The 12,232-nt window shown below is 47.5% G+C and overlaps 1 protein-coding gene across 2 annotated transcripts in view; it reads left to right on the forward strand.

Annotated features, from left to right (window-relative positions):
• Window positions 1-4,007: 4,007 nt before the first annotated feature.
• The window catches only part of GPR157 (G protein-coupled receptor 157), a 28,930-nt gene continuing 20,705 nt past the window's right edge, over window positions 4,008-12,232 (forward strand). Inside the window, exon 1 of one of the 2 annotated variants that reach the window (XM_016953592.4) lies at window positions 4,008-4,515. In XM_016953592.4, coding sequence (XP_016809081.1) covers window positions 4,133-4,515 — 383 coding nt within the window. In that variant the 5' untranslated portion in view covers window positions 4,008-4,132. The remainder of the gene's footprint in view (window positions 4,516-12,232) is intronic. The other variant, XM_016953600.4, reaches the window with a different exon arrangement.

Here is a 12,232-nt window from a genome sequence, read left to right on the forward strand (position 1 = left end):
CTTTCTGTGAATCAAATGCAAGATCAAACCTAATGTACACCAAAAACTACAAAACATCACTAAAAGGAAGTTAAAGAAGAGCTAAATAAATGGAAAGACATCCTTGGTCCATGGATAAGGAGATCTCATATTATTAATATAGCATTATTCTCCACTTTTATCTACAGAATCAAAGCAATCTCTATCAATCTTTTCCATTCCTCTTGCAGAAATGGAAAAACTGATCCTCAAATTGATAGGGAATTGCAAGGGGCGTCAGATAGCCAAAATATTGGAAAAGAAAAACAATGTTGAAGAGTGGGGTGCGGTGGTTCATGCCTGTAATCCCAGCACTTTGGGAGGTCGAGGTGGGCAGATCACTTGAGATCAGGAGTTCGAAAACAGCCTGGGCAACATAGTGAATGAAACCCTGCCTCCACTAAAAATACAAAAATTAGCCAGGCATGGTAGCGGGCGCCTGTAGTCCCAGCTACTCGGGAGGCTGAGGCAGGAGAATCGCTTGAACCTGGGAAGCAGAGGTTGCAGTGGGCCAAGATCAAACCACTGCACTCCAGTCTGGGCAAGATAGTAAGACTCTCCCAAAAAAAGAAAAAACAATTTTGAAGGACTCCCTTCCCAATTTCAAAACTTACTACAAAGCTACAGTAACCGTAACAGTGAGGTATTGGAAAGAAACAAAACATAGATGCAAACCTTCATGAGTTTGGCATAGGTGATGGTTTCTTAGATGTGACACCAAAAGCACCAACAACCAAATCAAAAAATGGACAAATTGGACATACTGAAAAAACACTTTTTTCCTTTGAAGCATGCTCTCAAGAAAGTGAAAAGACAAACCACAAAATGGGAGAAAATATTTGCAAATCATATAGCTGATAAGGGTGTAATAGCTAGAATATATAAAGAACTCTTGCAACTCAACAACAAAAAGACAAACCAATTTAAAAATAAGAAAGAAAATTGACCAGGTGTGGTGACTGACGCCTGTAATCCCAGCACTTTGAGAGGCCGAGGCGGGTGGATCACTCTAAGTCAGGAGTTTGTGACCAGCCTGATCAACATGGTGAAACCCCATCTCTACTAAAAACACAAAAATTAGCTGGGCGTGGTGGCTGGCGCCTATAATCCCAGCTACTTGGGAGGCTGAGGCAGGAGAATCGCTTGAACCCAAGAGGCAGAAGTCACAGTGAGCCAAGATCGCGCCATTGCACTCCAGCCAGGGTGACAGTGCGAGACTCAGTCTCAAAAAAAAAAAAAAAAAAAAACAGAAGAAAGAAAGAGAGAGAGAGAAAGAAAGAAAGAAAGTTGAACAGACATTTCTCCAAAGAGGATATGCAAATGTCCGATACGCACATGGAAAGATGTTTGAGGGCATTATTCATCAGGGAAGCGCAAATCAAAACCACAATGAGGAACAACTTCACACCCACTAGGATGGCTATTATCACAAAGATAATACAAAATGTAGGAAGGCTGGGTGAGGTGGCCTCACGCCTGTAATCCCAGCACTTTGGGAGGCCAAGGCAGGAGTTTGAGACCAGCCTGGGCAATACAGTGAGACCCCATCTCCAAAAAAAAAATTAGTGGGGCCCAGGCAAGGTGGCTCACACCTGTAATCCCAGCACTTTGGGAGGTTGAGGCGGGCAGATCACCTGAGGTCAGGAGTTCAAGACCAGCCTGGCCAATACAGTGAAACCCTGTCTCTACTAAAAATACAAAAATTAGCAGGTTGTGGTGGTATACACCTGTAATCCCAGCTACTCAGGAGGCTGAGACAGGAAAATCGCTTGAACCCGGGAGGCAGAGGTTGCAGTGAGCCAAGATCGCGCCACTGCACTCCAACCTGGGCAACAAGAGCGAGACTCAGTCTCAAAAAAAAAAAAAAAAAAAAAAAAAAAAAAATTAGTGGGGCATGGTGACATGCACCTGAAGTCCTAACTACTGGGGAGGCCAAGGTGGGAGGATTGTTGAGCCCAGGAATTTGAGACTGCAGTGAGCTGTGGTTGTACCTGCACTCCAGCCTCGGCGACAAGACCTTGTCTCAAAAAAAAGTTTTGGAAGAATATAGAGAAATTGCGACCTTCATACATTGCTAGTGCAAATGTAAAATGATATGTACAGTCACTTTTGAAAACACCTTGGCAGCTCCTCACAAGGTGAAATATAAAGTTGCGTATGGCCCAGCAACTCCATTCCTAGGTATACACATAGGAGAATTGAAAACATACACCCACAAAAAAACTTGTATGCAAATTTTCATAGTGGTATTATTCTTAATAGTTAAAAAGTGTTAACAACGCAAATGTCCATCGGCTGATGAATAATAGCTAAGTAAAATGTGGTATATCCTGCCGAGTGCGGTAGCTCATGCCTGTAATCCTAGCACTTTGGGAGGCCAAGGCAGGCAGATTGCCTGAGCTCAGGAGTTCAAGACCAGCCTGGGTAACACGGTGAAACCCCATCTCTACTAAAATAGAAAAGAAATTAGCCGGGCGTGGCGGCGTGTGCCTGTAGTCCCAGCTACTCGGGAGGCTGAGGCAGGAGAACTGCTTGAAGCCGGGAGGCAGAGGTTGCAGTGAGCCGAGATCGCGCCACGGCTCTCCAGCCTGGGCGACAGAGGGAGACTCCGTCTCTAGAAAAAAAAAAAAGGTGGTATATCCATATAATGGAATATTACTGGGCAGTAAAAGGAATGAAGCACTGCATATGCTACGATGAACCTTGGAAAAGTGCTAAGTTAAAAAAGTCAGACATAAAGGCCACAGAGCGTATGATTCTATTTACAGGAAATGTACAGAATAAGCAAATCCACGGTAGAAGAGTGGTTGCCAGGGCTGTAGGGGAGAAGAACTGAGGGCTAACAGCTAAGGGATAAGGATTTCTTTTTGGAAGTAATGACAATGTTGTAGAATTACATAATAATGATGGTTGCACAAACTTGTGAACATACTACTGAATTGTTTGGTTAAGAGGGCCAATTTTATGGTATGTGAATTACATCTTAATTACAAAGTTTGAAATTTTTAAACAAGAAAAAGCCATGCCCGGCCTAGCATTTCATTTTTTAAAAATCACACCTAGTTAGCTATGTTTTTTTAAAAATAGCATGCTTATTTTAAGAAAAGGTGGAAACGCCAGCTTCCCCAAGTCACCACCAACTTGTGAACACGTCGGGGTCACGGCTGAAGGAATGAGGATCATACCCGAGAGTTGTTTCTGTTGCTAGTGGAAAGAATGCCTCTGATCCTCACGCCCTTCCACTCACAACACACACACAAGCTGGCTGAAAAGAGGGAAAGTAATATTAGCCCTAAAAATGCCAGCCCTTCCTCTCACAGGACTGGATGTCCCAGACACCTGGCAAGAGCAGGGGTGGGCCTGGAGGAGCGTGGAGGGACAGGTGCTGGGACCTGGGGGTGCCCTGAGGTAGGGCTTAGGGGCCTGGGGGCTTAGGGGCGTGGTGTGAGGGCGTGGGCGGAGCTCAGGAGCCTCGGGCACCGGGTGGAGCTTGGAAGCCGCAGGGGCGTGGCGGGGGCGGGGCTCAGGGCCCGGGGCAACGGGACGAGGAAGGGCACCTGAGCCAGGGTCAGGGCCCGGAACACAGGGGTGTGGCGGGGTGCGTGGGCGGAGCGGGGCGCGTGGGTTAGGCTCTAGGACCAGGTCTCTGGGCTCTGTGGACAGGGGATCGGGGCGCGTGGGCGGAGCTCTAAGTCCCAGTTTCAACGCGGGGGCACGGGGCGGGGGGTGGGGGCGTGTGGGCGGGAGGGGCATGTGGGCCCGGGGACGTGTGGGCGGGGCTCGGCTTGTGGGCGGGGCTCAGGGCCTGGGACGGCGGGACGGGGCTGGGAGTGTAGGCGGGGCTTAAAGGCAGGGGTAGAGGGGCGGGGCGCGGCGCGTGGGCGGGGCTCAGGGCCCGGGACGGCGGGGCGGGGCGTGTAGGCGGGGCTTAAAGGCCGGGGTACCGGGGCGGGGCTCAGGGCGTGGGCGGGGTTCAGGGCCCGGGGCCCAGATGGGCGGGGGAGCGGCCTGGACGCGAGCCTAGGGCGCCTCGGTGCCCAGACGGCGGCGGCGTGGCCGCACGCGCGGCCCGGCTTCTGTCCTCGCGGCGCTCCGGCTCCTGGTCCCCCACGCCATGCAGCCGTCCCCGCCGCCCACCGAGCTGGTGCCGTCGGAGCGCGCCGTGGTGCTGCTGTCGTGCGTACTCTCCGCGCTCGGCTCGGGCCTGCTGGTGGCCACGCACGCCCTGTGGCCCGACCTGCGCAGCCGGGCACGGCGCCTGCTGCTCTTCCTGTCGCTGGCCGACCTGCTCTCGGCCGCCTCCTACTTCTACGGAGTGCTGCAGGACTTCGCGGGCCCGTCGTGGGACTGCGTGCTGCAGGGCGCGCTGTCCACCTTCGCCAACACCAGCTCCTTCTTCTGGACCGTGGCCATTGCGCTCTACTTGTACCTCAGTATCGTCCGCGCCGCGCGCGGGCCTCGCACAGATCGCCTGCTTTGGGCCTTCCATGTCGTCAGGTGGGTGGCGGTGGCGCTGCTTTTCCAGGAGCCCCTGACACAGGCCGACCCCTCCCGGTCTTGCCCTCCCAGAGGCCGCGTCTAGGTTGGACACCCCCTACCCACAGCAAGCAGTGCCTGCTGGCGCCCCCGAGGCAGTCCTGGGCCAGCGGGAGGAGGCCAGCCTTGCCCGAGATTCGCTCCCGAGGGAGCCCCTCTGTGCCTGCCCCAGGGCACAGCCCCTTGGGGTAGTGGGGACAGAGTTCGCCCCCAGAGCCGGGCCCTGGTTCCTTGGACGGGGCTGGGGAGGACACTCTGAGCCCCTTGTGACCTGCTTCACTGTGTCCTGGCCGTCTCTGCTGCCCATGGGGAAACAGGCTGGGAGACGAGTTAGGTAACTGTCCCGGGCTGGAGAGCCGGCAACTCCCAGTCCCACGCCACCACCCCACCCCAAGCCACAGTGAGCTTGGTGCACTCCGCCACTCCCGAGCTGCCGTGTCTCTGCTGTACAGTTTACAAAGGACTGTCCTTTTTATTCTGTCTTTGGTCGTTTCTAGCCTCAGGCCCCAGCCCCTTGTATTTCTGTTCTAGATGATCTTGACTTTCCAGAGTTCAGCTATTCTGAGATTGAGGGCAGGAGCCGAGGGCTGGTCTGGGAGTCTCGGAGTCCGCCTGGAGTCTCTCTGAGAGTGGGGAAAAGCCAAGACCTTACTTTGCGATTCAAGCATCTTTCAAGTAAGCCTCGCTGAAGAGAGTCGGCCCTTCCCTGGGGAATGTCAGGTTTTGAAAATCTCATGGCGTCCTGTGCTGTGCTGAACTGAGGGCAGGAATCCTAGGGGCTGTTTTCCTTTTCTCCTTCTCCCAGATCAGAGCATCAGATACTGCCCTAATTATAGGTCCTTTCTATTAAAAACTTAAGTGCCTTCCAAGGACTGCGAGCACAGTCAGCACTTTGGCAGAGACAGGTCACCTGGGTGTCACACGGCGAGGCTACAGGGCTGTAAGAGTCGCTTGACCTTCAGTTGTGCACTGAGGCCAGCTGGTCCTTGAGAAACTAAGTGACCTGCTTCTCAGCTGTACAAGTAAAAAATCTTTGCAACACATCATCCAAACCGAGGCTCAGATGCTGCAGATGGAATAGGGCCCTGCCTTGCCTTCCCGGCAGCATCCCATCTGACCCTGTCTGGGTCCCGTGATGGCTGGCTGGGTGTGGGCCCCGAGTACACGGGAGATCGTGTGTACTTGGAAGGAGTCGAGGCTGTACCTCTCTTTGCAAGAACCTGTTCTCTTTCCCTTCTTGTCTTTAAAAATATTGAATACAGTATTTTTTTAAATGGTAACAGAACCTGGTCCAGCTTCTGTGGAAAAGAAGGATTGCCCAGCAAACCTGAGTTGGGGGTTTTTCTGTTCGGTTCTCATTAGGGACCCTCTAGGGGGGTTTTCTGTGTTGTTCAGGAGGGGCTTCTTTGATAAAGAAATAGGCCCAGTGTGGTGGCTTGTACCCGTAATCCCAGCACTTTGGGAGGCCGAGGCAGGAGCATCGCTTGAGCCCAGGAGTTCAACTGGCCAACACAGTGAGGCTTTGTCTCTACTAAAAATTAAAAAATTAGCTGGGCATGGTGGCGCATGCCTGTAGTTCCAGCTACTTGTGAGGCTGAGGTGGGAGGATCACTTGAGCCTGGGAGGTCGAGGCTGTAGTGAGCTATGACTGCAGACAGAGCAACACCCTCTCTCAAAAAAAAAGAAAAAATTTTTTTAAAAATGAAGGAAAAAGAAAAGAAAAAACAAGCAACGTATTCATCTTGTCTGTTGAATGTGACCTGCCTGCATCTTAAAAGAAAATAAAATTATCTGTATCCAAGCTAGAGAGGGAGTTTGACAATTTATTCTCCGGAGTTCTCAGCACTCAGACTTCGCTAGTCTAAGGGAATTGGTTAAACCTGTCTAACAGGTTCATCTGTTAACCTAGATCTTCCCAGACTGTATTGCCAATGACCTTACTAAGGACTCTCCAATGTATTTCTTTGGAATATTAGTTTATTGTTTGCAGGATCTATTGATGTGAGAAATATCACCTTTAGGCATAGACTACATGATTATCCACTTTTTAACCATTTCATACTACTGGAATTCAGTCCTCTTCAAAGCTTTCAGTTTTGGAAAGTATTTTAAAATATGACAACACAGAAGGTTGACATCCTTATTCTAATGTGCGTTTAGGAATTGAATTGTTTTAAACCCACAAATATCCTGAAAAATGGACAAAGGACATACTCAAGCAAAATAGTAACAGCAGTTGAAAAATATATGTCATATACCATTAATATGCAAAGCAATACAAGTTATAACAGTAAGGTACCATTTCCTCATTTAATTTGAAGGAAAAAAATAGTAAGGCAGAGTTGGGCATGGTGGCTCATGCCTGTAAATCCCAGCACTTTGGGAGGCCAAGGTGGGCGGATCACTTGAGGTCAGGAGTTTGAGACCAGCCTGGCCAACATGGCAAAACCGCGTCTCTACTAAAATTACAAAAATTAGCTGGGCGTGGTGGTGCATGTCCCAACTACTCAGGAAGCTGAGGCAGGAGACTCGCTTGAACCTGGGAAGTGGAGGTTGCAGTGAGCCACGATCGCGCCACTGCACTCCAGCCTGGGTGATAGAGCGAGTCTCCATATCAAAAAAAAAGGGCAGAATACAAACATGATAAATGCCAGTTTCACTGGCATTTTTCTACAGTATTATTGATGGTGTGAATTGAAATAGTCTTTGTAGAAAGTATTTGGTTCATACCCCTTGATCCAATAATCCTATTTACCAAGCCTTGTCTAATGAGATAATCTAAAATATGTACAAAGCTGTATGTACGAAGATGTTTGTGAGGCACTTATGGTGAGAATTTGGAAGTGACCTCAAGGTCCAACAGTGGGGGAACAGGAAGTTAAGAGTCTACCCTCCCCTTCTGAAATGGTATGCAGCTCTTTGATCCTGGTTTTGAATTCTGTAAGTCATTTTTTTTAATGATATGATACAATGCGAAGTGACAGAAACCATTGCTAACACTGATTACAGCCACATAAAGGCAGGAGGTTAGAGAGAATCCTGCACGTGCACAAGTTCCCAGGAGAGCACCTGCGTGGCCCCCTTTACAGAGAGAGGAGGGCAGTTTAGACCTCATCCTCAGGAAATCACATTTCAGCATGAGCTGTGTCTGGCCCCTTGTTTGCAGAGTGCTGTTCCATTCATTAGCTCACTAATCACCAATAACCCAACAGGGCCAGGAGTGGTAGCTCACACCTGTAATCCCAGCACTTTGGGAGGCTGAGGCAGGAGGATCACTTCAGCCCAGGAGGTTGAGGCTGCAGTGAGTCGAGACCACCACTGCATTCCAGCCAGAGTGACAGAGTGAGACCTGTCTCAAAAAAAAAAGAAAAAGAAAAAAAAAGTAACCCAACAGAATGGATGGGTGGGGTGATTACCCTCATAGCAGATGTGATGGCCCAGGGCTACATAGCTAGTAAGGTATTGTGGGATCTGGCCAGCAGCCGGCAATGCAATGGGGCTCTCTCTTTGTTCCCAGGCAGATCGGCAGGTCAAGAAATAATAGACACACACAAGATAGTGAAAGCTGGGTCCAGGGGGGTCACCGCCTTCTGGTCCCGCAGTGCCAACAATGCACTGGATATACCAGCATTTATTATTAAGTTTAGTGAGGGCGGGGGTAGGTTAGTGAGGGATTTAGGGTCATTTGATTATGAGGTGAGATGGTCACATGGTGATGAAGTAATTCTTTAACATAACATCTGTATGCAGAAGTACAGTATACAGGGATAAGAATTTACAATATAGTGTGTGCATCAGTAATTTCTAACAGAGCCTTAAAACAGAAATACAGTCTTTCCATAACCTATGATTAGCAAGATATTAATCAGCAGTAACAGTTGCAGCAAAAGCTGGTTACAAACAATCCATAGCAACAGGAGATGAAGCTAGACAACCAGTTAGACCAGAAATTCTCAGAAGGGAGTATGCCATAACCCTAAAGAGGCCTAGAAGAGCCGTGGGGTGTTTATAGGTGAGGGCATTTATAGCCCTATGTTGTCCATATGGACGGGCACACCCCATGAGTCCGTTTATAGGCTCTCCACAAGGGTCGCATTCCATTCCCAGAGCTATGAACATCTGCTTTTCTGGGATAGGAATCTTGGTGATGTGAAACCTCCCTGACTGCACGTCCATTCATAGGCTCTCTGCAGGGGGAAGCACATCACGCGCTGTTGGCTCATTCTGGCAGTCCAACCTGGCATTGTCTTTACACAATCCTGCATGCAATTTTGTATTTACAATAATCAGAAGCATTTCATCTTTTATTCCGTAGCAATAGTTTCAGGGAGTCTCCCTTCAGTAAAGGAGAGGCTCACAGTTAGAATCTACTTCTGACCCAGTCCAAGACTCCTTTTAGGAGTCTATGTTGTCTTTTGGCTGTAACAGGTTTTAAAAACTGAGATACAATTTCAACAATAATTTATTTTTAGGTTGGGCACAGTGGCTCACGCCAGTAGTCCCAGCAGTTTGGGAGGCTGAGGTGGATGGATTACTTGAGCCCAGGAGTTTGAGACCAGCCTGGGCAACATGGCAAAATCCTGTCTCTACAAAAAATTTTAAAAATTAGCCGAGCGTGGTGGTGTGCGGCTGCAGTCCCAGCTCCTCAGGAGGCTGAGATAAGAGGATCACTTGAGCCCAGGAGGCAGAGGTTGCAGTGAGCTGAGATTGTACCATTGTACTCCAGCCTGGGTGACAGAGCAAGACCCTATCTCAAAAAAATTAAAATTAAATATATGTATATATATTTAATATTAAATATATAATATTAAATATATATTTAATATTAAATATATATAATATTAAATATATATTTAATATTAAATATATATAATATTAAATATATATTTAATATTATATATTTAAATACATATTTAATATTAAATATGTATTTAAATATATATTTAAAATTAAATATATATATTTAAATATATATATTTAATATTAAATATATATTTAAAATTAAATGTATATTTAAAATATATATTTAATATTAAATATATATTAAATATACATTAAAATTAAATATATATAATTTAAATATATATATTTTAATATATTTAAATTAAATATATATATTTTAATTATATATATTTAAATTAAATATATATTTTAATATATATTTAAATTAAATATATATATTTTAATATATATATTTAAAAATATATATTTAAATATATATAAATCAATATATATAATTTATATATATAATTTATATATATATAAATTATATATATAAATTATATATATAAATTATATATATATAAATTATATATAAATTATATATATAAATTATATATAAATTATATATATATATATATTTTTTTTTTTTTTCCCCCACCCAAGACAGTTTCACTGTTGTTGCCCAGGCTGGAGTACAATGGTGCGATCTCTCGGCTCACTGCAACCTCCACCTCCTGTGTTCAAGTGACTCTCCTGCCTCAGCCTTCCAAGTAGCTGGGACGACAGGCATGCGCCACCATGCCTGGCTAATTTGGTATTTTTAGTAGAGATGGGGTTTCACTGTGTTGCTCAGGCTGATCTCAAACTCCTGACCTCAAGTGATCCACCCACCTCAGCCTCCCAAAGTGCTGGGATTACAGGTGTGAGCCACCGCAGCTGGCCTTTATTGAGATTTTTGTCCATGGACTAACAGTGTCCCTGATAGCAAAGGAAAATCTTGGCTTGTATGTTGACTTAGTTTTCATATATCTTTATTCTCCTTCCATCTGAAACAGTTCCCCCACCTTTCTTGGTGTTTTATGATACTGACATTTTTGAAGAGTACAGTCCCGGTATTTTATAGAAAGCCTCTCAATTTGGGTTTGTCTGGTGCTTCCTCATAAGTGGGTTCAGGTTGTGCATGTTTGGCAGGATATCCCAGAAACATGTTTTTCTCATTGCTTTCTACCTGGTGGCCAGCAACTTGGACATATTCCCTTACCGGTGATGTTAACTCTCATCACTGGGCTAAGGTGATATCTGCCAAGTTCCTGCACTGCAAGTTAACTCTTTTCCCTTTTGTAGTTAAGAAGTGTCTTGCTGAGAGACAACGGTGGCTCGAAAGCCTAGCACGTCTCCAGCTTTCACCCAAGCGTTTCGTGTCCACTGATTCTGACAGCATTTTGAATTTTTTGGTGGCAGTTGCTTTTTTAAGGTTGTGTGAGATACTCAATGTTCAGGGGAAGTCCCTGTGTTTAAGAAGTCCCTTTCTACTCTGTCTTAGCTGGTGAGGTGGCTGCCACAGACGTCCTTGTCTTTGACTTTCATGTGGTGTGCCTGAGTGGCTGTGTGTTTACCATGCCCACCTGAGGGAGGCCAGAGCTGCTGCGCAGGGGGTCATTTCCCCACCTCCCACATAAGGGGACCTGCCTTTCCAAGAGCGGCGCAGCCCTTCCTCCCCGCACGGTGGTGGGCGCCAGCGTGATGCCAGACCAGGGTCAGCAGGGGTGAGGTGACCACCCCCTCCACCAGGACCTCCATGGTGCCAGGCATCAGCTGTATGGCCTGTGAGCATGGGGGGCTGCTAAAGGGTCGGGACAGCTCATTTGGGGGTCAGAAGGAAGCGTCCTGGCCGACCCGGTTCGTCTCGGGCATCTCTGAGTTTCTTCTGGCCCCGCTGAGCTGGGGGCAGGTGTGGGTATGACTCCAGCAGGGTCTAGCCCCTGTGCCTCTCACACACACGTTCATCCACCCTCTAGGGTTACAGAGGAAGCAAGAGTCTGTGACCCCCCATGTTTGCCATAAAATCCCTGCTCTGGGGGCAGTGGGAAGTCCCAACGTAGCAAAAAGGGGAAACCTGGGCCTGGAGCTGGAAGGTTGTCAGAGTTCTCTAATTTGTTTTTTGTTTGTTTGTTTTGAGATGGCGTCTAGCTCTGTCACCCAGGCTGGAGTGAAGTGGCGCGATCTCGGCTCACTGCAGCCTCCACTTCCTGGGTTCAAGCCATTATCCTGCCTCAGCCTCCCATGTAGCTGGGAATACAGGCGTACACCACCACGTCTGGCTAATTTTTTTGTATTTTTAGTAGAGACGGTGTTTTACCATGTTGGCCAGGCTGGTCTCAAACTCCTGACCTCAAATGATCCACCTGCCTCGGCCTTCCTAAGTGCTGGAATTACAGGTATGAGCCACCACACCTGGCCTGTTTTTTTTTTTGGTTTTTTTGTTTTGTTTTTTTGAGACAGAGTCTGGCTCTGTCACCCAGGCTGGAGTGCAGTGGTGTGATCTCTGCTCAGTACAGCCTCTACCTCCCAGGTTCAAGCAATTCTCCTGCCTCAGCCTCCCAAGTAGCTGGGATCACAGGCGTGCGCCACCACTCCCAGCTAATTTTTGTATTTTTAGTAAAGACGGGATTTTACCATGTTGGCCAGGCTGGTCTCGAACTCCTGACCTCATGTGATCCACCCGCCTCGCCCTCCCAAAGTGCTGGGATTACAGGCGTGAGCCACTGCACCCGGCCTGAGTTCTCTAATTTGAAACGAGCTCACCGTGGCACTGCAAGGACGAGCCAGTGGCAGAGCTGGCCCGTCTCCCCAGGCAGTGGCATCTGAATGAGGGATGGATGCAGTGGCCACATGAATAGTACTCCATGTCGGCCACTACTACCGAAAATATCAATCATTGAACTGGTTTCGTTTA

The sequence above is a fragment of the Pan troglodytes genome, chromosome 1 (assembly GCF_028858775.2).
Source record: "Pan troglodytes isolate AG18354 chromosome 1, NHGRI_mPanTro3-v2.0_pri, whole genome shotgun sequence".
Lineage (NCBI taxonomy): Eukaryota > Metazoa > Chordata > Mammalia > Primates > Hominidae > Pan > Pan troglodytes.